Below are 21,557 nucleotides of genomic sequence, written 5' to 3'. Positions count from 1 at the left end.
GTTTATTTTTGTAAGTGCTTTCGTAGGTGTATTTTTAGGGGTCTGAAATGGACTAATCTAATTCACAATATTTCTTATGGGAACAAATTCGGTCAATAACGGCACCCAAACAGACTTCTGGATTGAAATAATATCGTTATGCGGGGGTCCACTGTATTTTTATGAAAACTTCGATATTTTACAATATTTTTAACTTTTGAGGTTTTGTACATTGAACCTTTGATGATGATGTTATAGGCCTTGTTATTGTATAATTAAAGCATTTACTTATTTACAGGCAACAGGGTAGAAGATATGATCTTTGAAAAGATTGAGAAGCGCCGTCCCAATAGACTTAGCAACTTGGAATATTTTGGATTGGATATGGTTCAAGCCGGGAATGATTTTGGCTCAGGGACAGCGTATGGTAAGTTGTGTGAGGGTTATTCTTTCTGTGTTTGACAGATGAGAGATCAGAATACCAAGTTGGTTTATTTATTTACATTTACCATCATTTTTAACCCTTTCAGGGTCCGTCTCGTAGATCTACGGCTTTACATTCAGGGTCCAAACCGTAGATCTACGCCATGAGCTCAGCTCACTCTGATAAACTGTGAGTGGTACATTTGGGCCTAGATATGAGAGAATACATCTATGTGGTATGTGTGCACCACATAAAACAGATCCTGCAGCACACTGTGTATAATGAGAGAAAAAAACTTAAATCATGATTTTTCGATTAAAACAGCAACTTTGCAGTGTTTTTTCGTATGTTTTTTTATAGTTGTATTTGCGATTTCTTGGTCTCATTTGATAGAATGGAAGACATATTACAGAAATAGAGATGATTTTGATTGGTTTTAGCACTGGAAATGGCTTGAAACTGAGCTCAAAGTAGCGGAAATGTTAAATTTTTGCCGATATTCAAGAGTAAACAAACGACCTCACATGTCTAATACACGTCAGCTGGTGGGTCTAATATACATTCACAAATATGGTGATGATATTTATACAATTATTACAGTATTGCATAACAGTAAATCTTCTATTTTTTGGTGTGAATAAAAATTCATTATGTGAATAAAAAATCAAAATGGAATTTATTTGTAAAGCCTCAAAACATAACTAATGAACAGAGGAAACGTTAGTTTAGTGCCAGGAATGCCTACATTGTTTATTCTGGACCCTATTTTGAAATTGGAATATTTTGAACTTTGTGTTAAATTGGCCAAATTAACAATTTCCGATCACTTTATTTTGTAGTTGAAACAGTTGACTTGGCGATTTCTTGTGCTCAATCGATAGAATAGAAGTAATACTAGTGAAATAGCTAAGAATTTGGTTGATTGGAATAATGTAATTGGCCTAAAATGGGAGTCAAAGTCGGCAAAATCGCCGATTCGTAAATGTCGCTGACACATCAAAATTCGCGAGAGCATAATTTCGTCAATTTTCCACCAAATTTCGTACTTTTTGTTTTATTACCTTCACAAAAAGATTCTCTACGATTTCATAAGAAAAAATAACAAATTTTTTTTTTTTAAATTCTTGGACACTGGTGCGTGACTCCAGATTTGGGCCTTGGACCCTGAAAGGGTTAATGTTAATATGTTTGTCAGAGAAAATAGTCTAATATAGGTCTTAATCATAGTACTGTACAGTGGTCCCTTGATAATCGTCGGGCTCGATAGTTGTTCTTTTTGGAAATCGTCGCATTATTTTCGTCCAAACATTGGCTCGCAAATGGTCGGTTGACTCGCTAATCGTCGTTCGTCTTGGATGTGTACTCACGGCTCTGAGCCGCCTCGGTCTCCCTTCCCAGCCAGTGTGCCATTGTTTACCAGTGAGCGATGGTCCTCTCACTTGTTCATACGAAATATTTCATTTTCGTGCTTGAAAGTGCTAAATAAGCTACCATGGCTCCAAAGAAAGCTCCTAGTGCCAAGCCTTTGGTAAAGAAGGTGAGAAATATGATTGAATTTAAGAAAAACATCATTGAACAATATGAAAGTGGTGTACGTGTGGCCGAACTGGCCAGGATGTATAACAAACCCCATACAACCATATCTTCCATTGTGGCAAAGAAAAATGAAATCAAGGAAGCCGTTGTTGCTTGGAGAAAATTGTGGCCAGATTGTGTCCACAGAGGGATTATGAAGGTTTGTGGCTGACCCTGATGAGCCTATGTCAGTTGTGAAATCTATTGTGGTATTGGGGAGTTCCATGGGGTTGGATGTGAGTTTGGAGGATGTGGAAGAGTTGGTGGAGGACCACAATGAAGAGCTAGCCACTGAGGAACTGCAAGAGCTTCAGCAGGAACAGCAACAGATCGCAGCTCAGAATCTTGCTGCAGAAGAGGAGGAAGAGAGATGGAAGAAGGTGCCTTCTTCAGAAATTAAGGAGATTTTTGATATGTGGGGTAGGATGGAAAGATTTATGGAGAAACATCACCCTGAGAAGGATGTTGCAAGCCATATTGGCAACTTGTACAGTGACAGAGTCTTGGCCCATTTTAGGGAAGTTTTAAAGAGACACCAGAAACAGGGCTCTCTGGACACTTTTTTTTGCGAGACAGGACTCCAGTGACTCTCAAGCTGGTCCTAGTGGCATTAAGAAACAGAGAAGAGAAGTAACCCCAGAAAAGGACTTGGTACCTGAGGTGTTGATGGAAGGGGATTCCCCTTCCAAACAATAACTAATCCAATCTCTCTCCTCCAGTCTCCCATACACTAAGAAGAATCGCCAGTAAAGTTAAGTGTTATGCTGTTAATGTTTCATTCATCATGTCCCATTGTATTGTTTATATACTACATCTATATTTCATGTAAAAAAAATTTTTGTTTTAATATTTCTGGGTGTCAGGAACGGATTAATTGTGTTTACATTATTTCTTATGGGGAAAATTGATTCGAAAATCGTCTATTTCGATAATCATCGCACTTACAGGAATGGATTAACGACGATAAACGAGGGACCACTGTACAGTATTAGGTGCTTAGTGAAATATATTCAAATATTTATAGTGCTCCAGAAACAAGGGGCTAGTAACCCCTTCTGATAAATAACTAAATTTAAAAAGAAAAACTTTAATTTTTCTTGTTAGGTCACCCGGCCTCTGTGAGATATGGCCACTTTGTTAAAAAAAAAATTATGGCATTTTCATAGAAGTAGCAGTACATGTGAACCAAGATTAATTGGTATTATGGTAGCGGGGTTCAATGATACGTCTTCGGAGGCTTCTTACTTTATTGTTAAGTCGTGGTGGGTACACAGGCTTGTGTGTTGTGCCCATGACCCGGGAGGGCCATCCCACGAGAGAGAGAAAGCTAGTAGGCCTTGTGTCTTCCTACTAGGCTGCTGTGTGAGTGTGAGAGTGTGGGACCAGCTTCCCACAGACTTGGACAGGCCCAGAGGGCAGCACCTGAGTGGCACAAAATATGAACTAAGCTGGCAGACAGCAAGACTGTCTGTGCAGACAGTACAGGCTGCCTACATACAGTACTATATATTACCATCCATGAGTATCCTTTTTTATCCAATAAATGTGGCCTAAGGTAGGCCCCTGGTCTTATGAAAGCTGTATATACGTTTTTTATATGAAAAAGGGTATAAAATTCAAGAATTTTAATTTTGTTGTTGGAGTGAGTATTTATGATACTCTTAATATGAAATAATTTTTTTCAGGCAAAACCCTTCGTATTTCAGGAAAGGTGGCAAGAAATATTCATGATTTGAAAATATTTTTTGTTTTTAGTTAAAGTTAGTTGTGATCGACAGGGTCAGCACTGCTGAAAGTAGGTGGTGCAGAGCAGCGTCTTGGGATGGTGGAGAGAGAATTTATTAGCAATGCAGTTCAGGGGTTTATCCAGCCACTGAGGAAGTTCCTCGAAACTGAAATGAAAACGATCACAAAGGAGAAACGACTTTTAGAGACCAAGAGGTAAGGGGAGTTGAACCTAACACATTAATATGGTTATAAGTTGAATTTCTTTTAACACTGGTTGTCTCTCTCCAAGGTAGTTTGAACAGAAAGAGGAAACACTGACAGTCACTCTAGTCAGAAGCAAGCTGACATCACAGTTCAGATGGCTGTCAGAAGCATGTGGTTGTCTGTCAGAAGCAAGCTGACATCACAGTTCAGATGGCTGTCAGAAGCATGTGGTTGTCTGATAGAAGCATGCTGACATCACAGTTCAGATGGCTGTCTGTCAGAAGCATGTGGTTGTCTGATAGAGACATGCTGACATCACAGTTCAGATGGCTGTCAGAAGCATATGGTTGTCTGTCAGAAGCAAGCTGACATCACAGTTCAGATGGCTTTCTGTCAGAAGCATGTGGTTGTCTGATAGAAGCATGCTGACATCACAGTTCAGATGGCTGTCAGAAGCATATGGTTGTCCGTCAAAAGCAAGCTGACATCACAGTTCAGATGGCTGTCTGTCAGAAGCATGTGGTTGTCTGATAGAAGCATGCTGACATCACAGTTCAGATGGCTGTCAGAAGCATGTGGTTGTCTGTCAGAAACAAGCTGACATCACAGTTCAGATGGCTGTCTGTCAGAAGCATGTGGTTGTCTGACAGAAGCAAGCTGACATCACAGTTCAGATGGCTGTCAGAAGCATGTGGTTGTCTGTCAGAAGCAAGCTGACATCACAGTTCAGATGGCCTTCTGTTAGAGACAAATGATTTTTAAGACCTGATGAGCTGTTGGAGTGTGAGCAAGGAAATTGGTTAGCCAGACTTGAGTCCTGGAGATGGGAAGTACAGCACCTGCACTTGAAAGGAGGGGTTTGGAATACAGTGGACCCCCGCATAACGATCACCTCCAAATGCGACCAATTATGTAAGTGTATTTATGTAAGTGCGTTTGTACGTGTATGTTTGGGGGTCTGAAATTGACTAATCTACTTCACAATATTCCTTATGGGAAAAAATTCGGTCAGTACTGGCACCTGAACATACTACTGGAATGAAAAAAGTTTGTTAACCGGGGGTCCACTGTATTTGCTGTTTAGAGGGACATCTAAACTGTTGTATCTGCTTGCTTCTGGAGAGAGACTGGTAGTGAAAAATGATGGTGAAAGTGTATTTTTTTTTGGGGGGGGGGTCACCTAGCCTTGGTGGGAGACGGCCAAGCACGTTTAAAAAATATGTATACGTACAGTATAAAATGAAAGAACAAGGAACCCCTTACTGTCATAAGAAATAATTCCCACACTTAACATATTTAACCCGTAAACGGTCCAAACGTATATATACGTTTTTTCAACATTTGAAAGTATGTAAAAAAAGTAGATCTTTTTATTTTTTTACATTTGAAAATGTGTAAAAAAACTTTGATCTACTTTTTTTTTTTGTTATATTTGAAAATATGTAAAAAAAACTTAGATCTACTTTTGTAGCACTACATGTGTGAACGTAGATCTGCTCGGACCATTTACGGGTTAAATGCCTGAACAGTACAAACTGGATATGATTGAACAAATTCTTAAATCTGCTGCCTGTATTATCACAATATTGTACCATACATATCAACCTAGTCTTGCAATATTTACAAAGAACCTGTATTGCTTTTGACACGAGCAGGTTATGATCTGAAGGCAGTTTTCAAGGATCTGATTCAACAACATCAGAAAAGTTCAAAACTAGATTCACTCCATTTCCATCCCATATTTTCTGGTTCAAGTAGTTGTGGCGTACTGATGTGAACTTTCATCGTAAATAATGTTTGGTATTACACCTACAATAAGTGGTATATATATGGTATACATCACATACAAGATGAAGAATTAAACATGTGTAACATCTGGGTATATTTATTGTAGATGTTTTAATATCCAGTGGCTTTATCAATACAGTACATGGACGTACAGTGGTACCTCGAGTTTCGTACAGCTCCCAACTCGAACAATTATGTAAGTGTATTATTGTAAGTGCTTTTGTAAGTGTATTTTTGGGGGTCTGAAATAGACTAATCTAATTTGCATTATTCCTTATGGGAACAAATTCGTTCGGTAATGGCACTCGAACAGCCTTCTGGAACGAATTATGGCTGAAACTTGGGGTACCACTGTAATGGGAAGACTAGAATTATTTGATTATCTTGTCTTTAGTATATAGTCTTCCAATCATGTCCTTGAATTTGTATATAGTTCTTCAGTCTTCCAATTATGTCCTTGAATTTGTATATAGTTCTTCAGTCTTCCAATCATGTCCTTGAATTTGTATATAGTTCTCCAGTCTTCCAATCATGTCCTTGAATTTGTATATAGTTCTTCAGTTTTCCAATTATGTCCTTGAATTTGTATATATTTCTTCAGTCTTCCAATCATGTCCTTGAATTTGTATATAGTTCTAGAGTCTTCTAATTGTGTCCTTGAACTTGTATTGATAAAGCCACTGGATGGTGAATTTTTTTTTTTTTCAACAAGTCGGCTGTCTCCCACCGAGGCAGGGTGACCCAAAAAAAAAAAAAAATACTTTCATCATCATTCAACACTTTCACCTCACTCGTACATAATCACTGTTTTGCAGAGGCTCCCATATACAACAGTTTAGAAGCATATGTAAAGATATATAACATATCCCTCCAAACTGTCAATATTCCAAACCCCTCCTTTAAAGTGCAGGCATTGTACTTCCCGTTTCCAGTACTCGGGTCTGGCTATATAAAAATAGCCAGTTTCCCTGAATCTCTTCACTAAATATTACCCTGCTCACACTTCAACAGCTCGTCAGGTCTCGAGTACCATTCGTCTCCATTCACTCCTATCTAACATGCTCACGCATGCTTGCTGGAAGTCCAAGCCCCTCGCCTACAAAACCTCCTTTACCCCCTCCCTCCAACCTTTTCAAGGACGACCCCTACCCCGCTTTCCTTCCCCTACGGATTTATACGCTCTCCATGTCATTCTAAGATCCATTCTCTCTAAATTACCAAATCACCTCAACAACCCCTCTTCAGCCCTCTGACTAATACTTTTATTAACTCCACAATGGAAAATGTCTACAGTAAAGATACCCAGATATTGCACATGTGTCAATGCCTGCACTTTAAAGGAGGGGTTTGGGATATTAGCAGTTTGGAGAGATATGTTGTGTATCTTTATACGTATATGCTTCTAAATTGTTGTGTTCTGAGCACCTCTGCAAAAACAGTGATAATGCGGGAGTGTGGTGAAAGTGGTGAATGATGATGAAAGCATTTTCTTTTTGGGGATTTTCTTTCTTTTTTGGGTCACTCTGCCTCGGTGGGAGACCCCCGACTTGTTGGAAAAAAAAAAAAAAGTCTAATTCTTCACCTACAATAAGTGTAAATGAAGAGCAACTTTTGTAGGCAGGAAAATGCCAGGTTTTTCTCTTTTAGAAAACAATATATGCGTTATTTCATAGACAGAATCAGTTCATTGCACTTTGTATATGTTGTGTACAATTCTTTTTGGTATAAACCTTGGTAATAAATACCAGCAAGTTGGTTTAGATAAACACATAAGCAAACAGTAGGACATATTAGAAAACGTTTTGGTCCTGAGACCTTGATCACTTCTAACACTGTCTTTTAACCTGTGTGTGTTAGACATGATCAAGGTCTCAGGAGCAAAACGTCCTAGTGTTTGCATACATGTTTTTCTAAAAATTCTTTTTACTGATGTGATAGTCTCTGTTGAATCACTTAATCCAAGACCATTAAGAATATGACATAGGAAACAGCCAGCTTTTATTGTCATGCATTAAATATATAGTATGTTAAGAGACAATAGTAATATCTTTAGATTTGACAGTGTTCATTATTTTGTCAGGCTGGATCTCGATGCATGCAAGAGTCGCCTCCGGAAAGCACGTTCACTGGATGGCCAGTCTTCAGTGAGTATACATTCGTGACATTCACAAATTTTGCATATGTCTTCTTTTATCCTTGTTAAATATTAAGTACAGCAGTGACTTCGTATTTCACACAGTAATTAAGATATTGCTGTGATTTAATTCCTTTTTTCTTTTGCTTACAATTTTGTATTTTCTGAGTGCATTATCTTGAACTAGTTTTGTTTTCTCTACAGTTTTGAGTGTTACTTGAGCACATTACTTATACTTGATCATGCTATCTTGCCATATTTTATGCTTTGATATCTCTGATGTCATTATTTCAAACTTCCACTGATGTATCCTTAGTCACAACTAACCTACCATTTAGAGAGGAAACTTTAGACAAAGTCTTGGTCCATTGTGCTAAGTGCTTGATCAACAAGGTTGTGGACCACTGGCCTGCCAACAGAAACGACTTACTTGAAGAGGCTGTCTATAGAAAAGCTTGGCCCCAGGCCAGACTGTGAGGGTAGAAAAACTTTTGAAACTAGTCAAAGGTATATCACAGGCCCCAGACCATTATCATAATATTCCAGGATAGACCAAAATATTTAAAATTTCTTCTTCAGATTGAGGCTTAGTAGCATATTGCGTAAGGTATGATTTTTGGATTTTTATCACAGTTAACCTGGACTTAGAAGGGGAAACTTATGATGTTTCGGTTCACTCTGGACCATTTCATGTCACAACCGAGTGAGAAAAAGAAGTCCTTTGTTCTCTGGTTTTTCTTGTTCAGTTGTGACTTGACAATGGATCAGAACTGACCAAAATGTCGATCAGACGTTTCGTTTTTTAATTGTGTTATTTGTGATTTCTTCTAGCTATAGTATTGTGAATTATAGTTACAGTATTGTGACTAATTATTCTTGGTGATTTTTCATTCTGTATCTCTTTGCTACTGCTTGACGTTCTTGTCTCTGTAACACAGTCATTGCTGTTAATGCTGCTGCTGTTGCTGTTACTATCTCTTCGTTCAGGAATCTCTGGGATAAATAGCAAGAACAAGAACTAGAAGGAAAATAGAAGAAAACCCAGAGGGGTATGTATATATATACGCTTGTACATGTATGTGTAGTGTGACCTAAGTGTAAGTAGAAGTACTGCTACTTCTACTTACACTTAGGTCACACTACACATACATGTACAAGCGTATATATATATACATACCCCTCTGGGTTTTCTTCTATTTTCTTTCTAGTTCTTGTTCTTGTTTATTTCCTTTTATCTCCATGGGGAAGTGGAACAGAATTCTTCCTCCGTAAGCCATGCGTGTTGTAAGAGGCGACTAAAATGCCGGGAGCAAGGGGCTAGTAACCCCTTCTCCTGTATATATTACTAAATTTGAAAGGAGAAACTTTTGTTTTTCCTTTTGGGCCACCCCGCCTCGGTGGGATACGGCCGGTGTGTTGAAAGAAAGAAAATAGCACTTCAGGTTATATTGTATTTATCTGATGTAGGAACGACTGCTGCTGTGCCCCAAGACCTGAGCCAGGGGGGAATAAAGATACCTATTTTTTTTGTCTTTGTGGGGTGATTATTATATATCATGTTTTTGGGAAGTACAAAACCTGTGAGGGGGGATAATGTGTGGTATAGTAGGGATAGGGTAACAAAATTTGATCAAATTTCTTCGAAGAATAAAAATTCACAATACCGTGACTGGGACAGTAAACAAATAATCCGCACGTAGGAAAGAGAAACTTATGACAATGTTTAGGTCCAACTTAGACCATTACATCCTATGTGTGTAGGTTATTTGTGTAAATTCCTTTGATCAAGAGGACTTTGCTAGCATCGTCTATAGTAGGCTTCATAAATATGCACTGTAATATCAGTATGCCTCTGGCAAGACAATGGTCGAATAAGTGATAATGAAAGTGTTTTTTTTCTTTTGGGGTCACCCTCCCTCGGTGGGAGACAGCTGATGTGTTGATAAAAATAAACAAATCTATCACACAGAAAACAATATCTCTCACCATAACCTATTTTTTAGAAATAAAATAATGAAATTTGTTTGACTTCCTCATGTAAATTGTTATTGCATAGGATTACCTTTCTCCTGAATGTACTCCATCTCCTAGGTACTAATAACGCTAACTTGTGGAGGATAAAAGGCATTATCCATCCACACCTTTTATTTGCAATCCAAATATTTGGATTAGAGGACATGTCCATGCCACTAATCTAACATTTAATAAGATTGTCAATGACTCATGACTCACTGGCCATGGGTTCAAATCCCACCTGTTCCGTGATAAGATTGTAAATGTTCTCTGTCAGATTGAAGTCACTGAGTTGCCAGGCCAGTCATTAAAGTATTTTAAATCATGATCATTTAGCCACTACTTTATGCCTTTGGAAGAATGTTTGGAGCATTATCTTGCATACAAAAGTTGCAATGTCACTTCTCCAAACTGTCAGGCAAGTAGCCTGGTTAAAGCATATTTATGTACTTTCATATTTATGATGCCTACTGTACATTATAAGATTTTTGGGTAAATTCAGTTGAAAGTGAACATCCAGGATTGAATATCACACGGAAAGACCCTCATAGTATTTGCTATTCAATTTTAGAGGCACTTTTTCAAATGCATTTGCAAAAAAATTGCACTATTTAGAATATTTTTTAAGAGAGCTTACCAAAGATTTATATTATTAACATTTGAAACTGTAATGTTTATACCTGATATCAGAAAATTCTGTACATTTTTATCTGCAGTAAAACAAAAAAAAATTTTTGAGGTTAACTTGGCTGATAAGTAAACTTTACTAATCAAGTTCCTTCTTGATGCTAATGAAGCTTTCTTGATCAATGTACAGTAATTGAGCAACACTTCTCTCCTTTATGTTAAACCTAATTATCCCCCACTCTGCCCTGCTCATACCTTAGTCACTTTATCGCCCGTACGTGAATCATATACAATACCGACAATCTGAAGAATTAGACACGTGCAACATCTGGTTATCTTATTTGTAGACATTTTGCCATCCAGTGGCTTTATAAATACAATACATGGACATAATGTGAAGACTGTAGAACCATGTACAAAAGACGAGGTAATCAGTTGCTCAATTTCAAGTTCTACAGTCTTCCCACTGGATGGTGAAACTTTTTTTTTTTTTTTTTTTCAACAATTCGGCCGTCTCCCACCGAGGCAGGGTGACCCAAAAAAGAAAGAAAATCCCCAAAAAGAAAATACTTTCATCATCATTCAACACTTTCACCACACTTGCACATTATCACTGTTTTTGCAGAGGTGCTCAGAATACAACAGTCTAGAAGCATACACATATAAAGATACACAACATATCCCTCCAAACTGCCAATATCCCAAACCCCTCCTTTAAAGTGCAGGCATTGTACTTCCCATTTCCAGGACTCAAGTCCGACTATATGAAAATAACCGGTTTCCCTGAATCCCTTCACTAAATATTACCCTGCTCACACTCCAACAGATCGTCAGGTCCCAAGTACCATTCGTCTCCATTCACTCCTATCTAACACGCTCACGCACGCTTGCTGGAAATCCAAGCCCCTTACCCACAAAACCTCCTTTACCCCCTCTCTCCAACCCTTTCGAGGACGACCCCTACCCCGCCTTCCTTCCCCTATAGATTTATATGCTTTCCATGTCATTCTACTGTGATCCATTCTCTCTAAATGACCAAACCACCTCAACAACCCCTCTTCTGCCCTCTGACTAATACTTTTATTAACTCCACACCTTCTCCTAATTTCCACACTCCGAATTTTTTGCATAATATTTACACCACACATTGCCCTTAGACAGGACATCTCCGCTGCCTCCAACCGTCTCCTTGCTGCTGCATTTACCACCCAAGCTTCACACCCATATAAGAGTGTTGGTACTACTATACTTTCATACATTCCCTTCTTTGCCTCCATAGATAACGTTTTTTGACTCCACATATACCTCAACGCACCACTCACCTTTTTTCCCTCATCAATTCTATGATTAACCTCATCCTTCATAAATCCATCCGCCGACACGTCAACTCCCAAGTATCTGAAAACATTCACTTCTTCCATACTCCTCCTCCCCAATTTGATATCCAATTTTTCTTTATCTAAATCATTTGACACCCTCATCACCTTACTCTTTTCTATGTTCACTTTCAACTTTCTACCTTTACACACATTCCCAAACTCATCCACTAACCTTTGCAATTTTTCTTTAGAATCTCCCATAAGCACAGTATCATCAGCAAAAAGTAACTGTGTCAATTCCCATTTTGAATTTGATTCCCCATAATTTAATCCCACCCCTCTCCCAAACACCCTAGCATTTACTTCCTTTACAACCCCATCTATAAATATATTAAACAACCATGGTGACATTACACATCCCTGTCTAAGACCTACTTTTACCGGGAAGTAGTCTCCCTCTCTTCTACACACCCTAACCTGAGCCTCACTATCCTCATAAAAACTCTTTACAGCATTTAATAACTTACCACCTATTCCATATACTTGCAACATCTGCCACATTGCTCCTCTATCCACTCTATCATATGCCTTTTCTAAATCCATAAATGCAATAAAAACCTCCCTATCTTTATCTAAATACTGTTCACATATATGCTTCAATGTAAACACCTGATCTACACATCCCCTACCCACTCTAAAACCTCCTTGCTCATCCGCAATCCTACATTCTGTCTTACCTCTAATTCTTTCAATTATAACCCTACCGTACACTTTTCCTGGTATACTCAGTAAGCTTATTCCTCTGTAATTTTTACAGTCTCTTTTGTCCCCTTTCCCTTTATATAAAGGGACTATACATGCTCTCTGCCAATCCCTAGGTACCTTCCCCTCTTTCATACATTTATTAAACAAAAGTACCAACCACTCCAACACTATATCCCCCCCTGCTTTTAACATTTCTGTCATGATCCCATCAGTTCCAGCTGCTTTACCCCCTTTCATTTTACGTAATGCCTCACGTACCTCCCCCACACTTACATTCTGCTCTTCTTCACTCCTAAAAGATGGTATACCTCCCTGACCAGTGCATGAAATTACTGCCTCTGTTTCTTCCTTAACATTTAAAAGTTCCTCAAAATATTCTCGCCATCTACCCAATACCTCCATCTCCCCATCTACTAACTCCCCTACTCTGTTTTTAACTGACAAATCCATATTTTCCCTAGGCTTTCTTAACTTGTTTAACTCGCTCCAAAATTTTTTCTTATTTTCATTAAAATTTCTTGACAGTGCCTCTCCCACTCTATCATCTGCTCTCCTTTTGCACTCTCTCACCACTCTCTTTACCTTTCTTTTACTCTCCATATACTCTGCTCTTCTTATAACACTTCTGCTTTGTAAAAACCTCTCATAAGCTACCTTTTTCTCTCTTATCACACCCTTTACTTCATCATTCCACCAATCACTCCTCTTTCCTCCTGCCCCCACCCTCCTATAACCACAAACTTCTGCCCCACATTCTAATACTGCATTTTTAAAACTATTCCAACCCTCTTCAACCCCCCCACTACTCATCTTTGCACTAGCCCACCTTTCTGCCAATAGTCGCTTATATCTCACCCGAACTTCCTCCTCCCTTAGTTTATACACTTTCACCTCCCTCTTACTTGTTGTTGCCACCTTCCTCTTTTCCCATCTATCTCTTACTCTAACTGTAGCTACAACTAAATAATGATCCGATATATCAGTTGCCCCTCTATAAACATGTACATCCTGGAGCCTACCCATCAACCTTTTATCCACCAATACATAATCTAATAAACTACTTTCATTACGTGCTACATCATACCTTGTATATTTATTTATCCTCTTTTTCATAAAATATGTATTACTTATTACCAAATTTCTTTCTACACATAGCTCAATTAAAGGCTCCCCATTTACATTTACCCCTGGCACCCCAAATTTACCTACTACTCCCTCCATAACATTTTTACCCACTTTAGCATTAAAATCCCCAACCACCATTACTCTCACACTTGATTCAAAACTCCCCACGCATTCACTCAACATTTCCCAAAATCTCTCTCTCTCCTCTACACTTCTCTCTTCTCCAGGTGCATACACGCTTATTATAACCCACTTTTCACATCCAATCTTTATTTTGCTCCACATAATCCTTGAATTAATACATTTATAGTCCCTCTTTTCCTGCCATAGCTTATCCTTCAACATTATTGCTACTCCTTCTTTAGCTCTAACTCTATTTGAAACCCCTGACCTAATCCCATTTATTCCTCTCCACTGAAACTCTCCCACCCCCTTCAGCTTTGTTTCACTTAAAGCCAGGACATCCAGCTTTTTCTCATTCATAACATCCACAATCATCTCTTTCTTATCATCTGCACAACATCCACGCACATTCAGACTTCCCACTTTGACAATTTTCTTCTTCTTATTCTTTTTAGTAATCTTTACAGGAAAAGGGGTTACTAGCCCATTGTTCCCGGCATTTTAGTTGACTTTTACAACACGCATGGCTTACGGAGGAAAGATTCTTATTCCACTTCCCCATGGATATAAAAGGAAAATTAATAAGACCAAGAACTATTAAGATAAAATCAAAGAAAACTCAGATGAGTGTGTATAAATAAATGTGTACATGTATGTGTAGTGTGACCTAAGTGTAAGTAGAAGTAGCAAGACATGCCTGTAATCTTGCATATTTATGAGACAGACAAAAGACATCAGCAATCCTACCATCATGTAAAACAATCACAGGCTTCGTTTTACACTCACTTGGTAGGACGGTAGTACCTCCCTGGGTGGTTGCTGTCTACCAACCTACTACATGGTGAAACGTCTACAAATAAAGTTACCCAGATGTTTCACATGTGTCTACACCCTGTATGAATTTAGCACTTTTCCCTGAATACAATAATAATAATAATAATAATAATAATAATAATAATAATAATAATAATAAATGGAAAATAAGTATGTAATTTACTTAAGGCAGATTTCTGTAAAATTATGTCTCTTATTAAATTCATAAAAGCAGCTTTTTCACAGCATACTTACAAAAGTAGTTAGTTGTGTAGATGATGATTTCTCCATAAAGGAGACCTTTATTGAGTTTGTTTATTTCATTGCAAGCAAAAGGATGCAGTGGATCCCAAAGTCTTAGTCGCTCAGGTAACTATCTCTTAGTTTGTAGGTATCTCGTTCTCACTTGTTTGAGCATTATATTTACAATGTTAGGGGCACAGGTGAGTGATCATATCCTTCATCATTTTCTGCTGATGATAAGCCAGTTCTTCCCAACTAGTGAGTTGCTTGTTTTACCTCTATATGTTGTTTCCACAAGTAGATATTTTTAAAATTCTATTCCCAGGTCACTGTGGCCTCATAGTATTGGGTCGAGTGCTTAGATTGCAAACAAAATGACCTGGGTTTAAACCCTGATGCTCTCCTGTCCATGTTGCCTATAACAATATACTGAAGCTTGGCTTCAGGAGTAGACAAACTCTTGATACTGATCACAGATGTGAGCTTCAACAGCAGGTAAAGTAAATTTTGTTAATCTGAAGCCAAGTTAATGGTGTACAGGTGTTTGTAATAGAGCCAGTACACAGTTTACCTTCACGCAGGAGCCTTACAAAAATTGAGTCCTGTAATTGAACTGGGTGTAAGACCAGCCTAACAGGAACCAGTAGACTTACCACAGTGCTCAACTTCTTATACAGTGGACCCCCGCTTAACGATCACCTCCCAATGCGACCAATTATGTAAGTGTATTTATGTAAGTGCGTTTGTACATGTATATTTGGGGGTCTGAAATGGACTAATCTACTTCGCAATATTCCTTAAGGGAACAAATTCGGTCAGTACTGGCACCTGAACATACTTCTGGAATGGAAAAATATCGTTAACCGGGGGTCCACTGTATTTACATTTTGTAAGGTTCATTAGAGCTAAAATGACATCCAGATAGGGAAGCTTAGGTCTTCAGCTGCTCTTATAAATTCATCCTGTTTTTTTATAGATAAATCTTGGCTTGGATTCATTTTTCTATTAATATTTTGCATTTTTCCATGAGTAGTGATTCCAGAGGTTGAGTGAACTGGCCTAGGCATAGGCAGAGTTTTTATTTTTTGTGCTGTAATTATTATAGTTTTTATATCTCTGAATGTTTGTATTTTTCTTTAATGGTTCACTTGTTTTTAAGATTGTTTATGTTCTAATAATGACTAGCATGGAATAATTTTAACTAGTTAAGATATTAGTACTGAGAGACAGAGATAGAGTGAACAAGTGAGAGAGTCAGCATTACAGAGAGAACGAAAGAGTGAGATAGAGTGAGAGTGAGAAATACAGATAAAGTAAGTGTGAGAGACAGAGCAAGAGCGAGCAATACAGAGAGAGCAAGCAAGACAGAGGAGTGAGGGGGGAGAGAGAGAAAGAGAGAGAGCTTGTTAGTAAACTAGCTAACTAGCTTAGTGTTGGGCAGACCATAGCACAAATAGAGAACTTCTCTGTGTATTCGTTTCTTTCACCAGAGACGAACTTTGAGAAGTTCTGCCTGGCTGAAAACTTTTTTTTGACCGACACATTACCATCAATGACTGAAACACCTTGATCAAGTTTGTCATTGCAGTTGTGTCTTATTTGTGTTCTCCAGAGGAATGTCAGGTATTATTCATGTATTGATTTTGAAGAATGTTAATTGCAGTGATGAGTTTTCGTGAAAAACAAATTATTGGTCAGCCATTTTAATGTGCCTTTTTTACCCTCTTCCTTGCTGTATTTTTGTTACTGATTAATTGCCAAAAGACATTAAGGTACCATTTTACTAGCTGTACTTTACTACAGTTTAAATGGCTGTGGAACATTGTTGATTCAGTAGAATGTACGTGTGTGTGTGTGTGTGTGTGTGTGTGTGTGTGTGTGTGTGTGTGTGTGTGTGTGTGTGTGTGTGTGTGTGTGTGTGTGTGTGTGTGTGTGTGTGTGTGTGTGTGTGTCTGTGTGTGTGTGTCTGTCTGTCTGTCTGCCTGTCTCTGTCTGCCTGCCTGTCTGTCTGTCTGTCTGCCTCTGTCTGCCTGCCTGCCTGCCTGTCTGCCTGTCTCTGTCTGTCTGCCTGCCTGCCTGTCTGTCTGCCAGTCTGTCTGCCTGCCTGTCTGCCTGTCTGTCTGCCTCTGTCTGCCTGCCTGCCTGTCTGTCTGCCTGTCTCTGTCTGCCTGCCTGCCTGTCTGTCTGCCTGTCTGTCTGCCTGTCTGTCTGTCTGCCTCTGTCTGCCTGCCTGTCTGTCTGCCTGTCTGCCTCTGTCTGCCTGTCTGTCTGCCTGTGTCTGCCTGCCTGCCTGTCTGTCTGCCTGTCTGCCTGCCTGTCTGTCTGCCTGCCTGCCTGTCTGTCTGCCTGTCTGCCTGTCTGCCTGTCTGTCTGTCTGCCTGCCTGTCTGTCTCTGCCTGTCTGTCTGCCTGTCTGCCTGCCTGTCTGCCTGTCTGTCTGTCTTCCTGCCTGCCTGTCTGCCTGTCTGCCTGCCTGTCTGTCTGCCTGCCCATCTGTCTGCCTGCCTTCCTGTCTGTCTGCCTGTCTGTCTGCCTGCCTGTCTGTCTGCCTGTCTGCCTGCCTGCCTGTCTGTCTGCCTGCCTGTCTGTCTGCCTGTCTGTCTGCCTGCCTGCCTGTCTGCCTGCCTGTCTGTCTGTCTGTCTGCCTGTCTGTCTGCCTGCCTGCCTGTCTGCCTGTCTGCCTGTCTGTCTGCCTGTCTGCCTGTCTGCCTGCCTGTCTGTCTGTCTGCCTGTCTGCCTGTCTGCCTGCCTGCCTGTCTGCCTGCCTGTCTGTCTGCCTGCCTGTCTGCCTGCCTGCCTGCCTGTCTGCCTGTCTGCCTGCCTGTCTGTCTGCCTGTCTGTCTGCCTGTCTGTCTGCCTGTCTGTCTGCCTGCCTGCCTGTCTGCCTGTCTGTCTGCCTGTCTGTCTGCCTGTCTGCCTGTCTGCCTGTCTGCCTGTCTGTCTGCCTGTCTGTCTGCCTGTCTGTCTGTCTGCCTGCCTGCCTGTCTGTCTGCCTGTCTGTCTGCCTGTCTGTCTTTCTGCCTGCCTGTCTGTCTGTCTTTCTGCCTGCCTGTCTGTCTGCCTGTCTGCCTGTCTGCCTGTCTGTCTGCCTGTCTGTCTGCCTGTCTGCCTGCCTGCCTGTCTGTCTGCCTGTCTGTCTGCCTGTCTGTCTGCCTGTCTGCCTGTCTGTCTGCCTGTCTGTCTGCCTGTCTGCCTGTCTGCCTGTCTGTCTGCCTGTCTGTCTGCCTGCCTGCCTGTCTGTCTGCCTGTCTGTCTGCCTGTCTGTCTGTCTTTCTGCCTGCCTGTCTGTCTGTCTGTCTTTCTGCCTGCCTGCCTGTCTGTCTGCCTGTCTGTCTGTCTGCCTGTCTGCCTGCCTGTCTGTCTGTCTGCCTGTCTGTCTGTCTGCCTGCCTGTCTGTCTGTGTCTCAGAGATGACACTACTACTACGTTAAGATCTGTTGATTGAAAAGTTCTCTGAAAAATATTTGAGTTGTTTCATCATCAGTTTCTCAATCTCCAAAGTTCATTGCTTCCATTAAAGTAATTTAAAATGACATTCCTGATTAGTTTACAATTAGTGATTGTTTTTATCATCGGTGAGTTGACGTCATGAGTGATGTAGTAGTTGACGTCGTGAGTGATGTAGTAGTTGACGTCATGAGTGATGTAGTAGTTGACGTCGTGAGTGATGTAGTAGTTGACGTCATGAATGATGTAGTAGTTGACGTCATGAGTGATGTAGTGGTTGACGTCATGAGTGATGTAGTAGTTGACGTCATGAGTGATGTAGTAGTTGACGTCAGGAGTGATGTAGTAGTTGACGTGATGAGTGATGTAGTAGTTGACGTCATGAGTGATGTAGTAGTTGACGTCGTGAGTGATGTAGTAGTTGACGTCGTGAGTGATGTAGTAGTTAACGTCATGAGTGATGTAGTAGTTGACGTCATGAGTGATGTAGTAGTTGACGTCATGAGTGATGTAGTAGTTGATGTCGTGAGTGATGTAGTAGTTGACGTCATGAGTGATGTAGTAGTTGACGTCGAGAGTGATGTAGTAGTTGACGTCGAGAGTGATGTAGTAGTTGACGTTGTGAGTGATGTAGTAGTTGATGTCGTGAGTGATGTAGTAGTTGACGTCGTGAGTGATGTAGTAGTTGACGTTGTGAGTGATGTAGTAGTTGACGTTGTGAGTGACGTAGTAGTTGACGTCGTGAGTGATGTAGTAGTTGACGTCATGAGTGATGTAGTAGTTGACGTCGTGAGTGATGTAGTAGTTGACGTTGTGAGTGAGGTAGTAGTTGACGTCATGAGTGATGTAGTAGTTGACGTCATGAGTGATGTAGTAGTTGACGCCATGAGTGATGTAGTAGTTGACGTCATGAGTGATGTAGTAGTTGACGCCATGAGTGATGTAGTAGTGAGCCGAACTACATCGTACTACATGAAGTATGACACTTATTCAACACTTAATCTTTATTGAGGAAATGTTTCACCAGCCAGTGGCTTCTTCAGTCCAATACAGAGAAGAGCAGTGGAAGATGAGGAGTAGTTTGAGGTAATCAATCTCTTCCTGAAGTTGATGTGTTTAGTCCATCAATCGCAAGCTGAGGGACTGATTACCTCAAACTCCTTCTCATCTTCCACCTTTCAATATATTGGACTGAAGAAGCCAGGCAATTTTCTCAATGAAGATTCCCAAACGATGCACAAGTGTCGTTCTTCAACTTGTCAGTTTTCTAGATCATTTCCATTACATCATACACAGCAGTAATAGCTTCATTATCTTGCAATGTCAAGTATGGAAAGAACCTACAGTAATCAGTGTTTAAAACAGCTCAAATATTTTTGGTTTAGTTGAGACCTCCTTTAACCCGTAAACAGTCCAAGCAGATCTACGTTCACATGTGTAGTGCTACAAAAGTAGATCTACGTTTTTTTTACATATTTTCAAATACAGTGGACCCCCGCTTAACGATCACCTCCAAATGCGACCAATTATGTAAGTGTATTTATGTAAGTGCGTTTGTACGTGTATGTTTGGGGGTCTGAAATGGACTAATCTACTTCACAATATTCCTTATGGGAAAAAATTCGGTCAGTACTGGCACCTGAACATACTACTGGAATGAAAAAAATTTGTTAACCGGGGGTCCACTGTATAACAAAAAAAAAAGTAGATCAAAGTTTTTTTACACATTTTCAAATGTAAAAAAACAAAAAGAAGATCTACTTTTTTTACATACTTTCAAATGTTGAAAAAACGTATATATACGTTTAGACCGTTTACAGATTAAGTGTGTTCCTGCCTGACGATGATCTCTAATTTCACCATAAATATCCGCAGTACAGGCAGACCTCCCTTATACACCAGGTTAGGTTCTGGGCTACTGATGTAAACTGAAAATCTCTGTAAACTGAAAATCACTGTACGTAAACTGAAAGTCTTTTTTTCACTTTCAAATGCATATAAAAGCCTGATAACAAGTCAACATTATCATACATTAAGTGAGCAAAAGAGCTAGACCTAAAAATTGCATATACAGTACATACATTACCTTAAAAAAGTGGTGAATATATTTATTGTAGGAAGTCTGAGTAATGAAGAATGGATATAATTAAAAACTGCTGCATTAGTGAAACCCCATAAAGCAAAGTGCTGTAAGGTGGGGCCTGCCTGTATTTTCATACTGCTAAATGTGGGTTATTCATACAGATCAACCATACAGTCAGTGTGTGATTCACTTGGTGAAATAATGGTTATAGTCATTGAGTAAAATTTGGAACTTCATACAAATATATTTTGTTTTATTACAAGCTTCAGGCAGAGCAGGAAGTGTTAGAAGTAAGCACATACTCTACTTACTTATTACTCGAACAACATTAATACAGTGGACCCCCGCTTAACGATCACCTCCCAATGCCACCAATTATGTAAGTGTATTTATGTAAGTGCGTTTGTACGTGTATGTTTGGGGGTCTGAAATGGACTAATCTACTTCACAATATTCCTTATGGGAACAAATTCGGTCAGTATTGGCACCTGAACATACTTCTGGAATGAAAAAATATCGTTAACTGGGGGTCCACTGTACATTCGAGCTCCACTATTCATGACCCGTTCGTTCTGGACACACTCTTGTTAAAGCACAAATTACCCACTTCATGCATTATGGGAAATTGCAGTTAAATTGCTAATGCTGTACCAGATAAGGTGTGGCAACTCAGTATTTTCTTTCCCTGCTCACTAAGGCTCTAGATGTTAGGTAAAAGGACAGATGCTTTTTGACTTACGATGTGGTTATGTTCTGACGAACCCATTGTAAGTTGAAAATATCGTATGTTGAATGTAAATGATGTGTTACATAAATTCGTAAATAATTACTGTCACTAAATAAATAAATAAATAATTACTGTAACTAAATACTACAAGTATTGAAAGTAAATAAATGAATACACATTACAGACTTTGGGTTTGATTCCCGGTGAGGGTTGAAACATTAGGTGATGTTTCCTTACACCAGTTGTCTGTGTTCCTCATCAGTAAAATGGGTACCTGGGTGTCAGTGGATCAGTGTGGGTTGCATCCTGGGATAAAACTGACCTAATTTGTGGGAAATGCTGTGCATGACAAGGGTCTTTCTATATACAGTGGACCCCCGGTTAACGATTTTAATCCGTGCAAGAGGGCTCATCGTTATGCGAAATAATCGTTATGCGAAT

The 21,557-nt window shown here is 39.7% G+C and overlaps 1 protein-coding gene across 3 annotated transcripts in view; it reads left to right on the top strand.

Moving 5' to 3' along the window:
* Nucleotides 1-21,557, top strand: part of EndoB (SH3 domain containing GRB2 like, endophilin-B) — a 67,824-nt gene that overhangs the window by 9,794 nt on the left and 36,473 nt on the right. For 2 of the 3 annotated variants that reach the window (XM_070104953.1, XM_070104955.1), the window contains exons 3-6: nt 278-406; nt 3,757-3,919; nt 7,779-7,842; nt 14,948-14,986. In XM_070104953.1, coding sequence (XP_069961054.1) covers nt 278-406; nt 3,757-3,919; nt 7,779-7,842; nt 14,948-14,986 — 395 coding nt within the window. The remainder of the gene's footprint in view (nt 1-277; nt 407-3,756; nt 3,920-7,778; nt 7,843-14,947; nt 14,987-21,557) is intronic. The other variant, XM_070104954.1, reaches the window with a different exon arrangement.

This window comes from Cherax quadricarinatus, chromosome 96 (assembly GCF_038502225.1).
Source record: "Cherax quadricarinatus isolate ZL_2023a chromosome 96, ASM3850222v1, whole genome shotgun sequence".
NCBI lineage: Eukaryota > Metazoa > Arthropoda > Malacostraca > Decapoda > Parastacidae > Cherax > Cherax quadricarinatus.
Note: the sequence above shows the minus strand (reverse complement) of the source record. Positions and strands in the feature narration are given on the sequence as shown.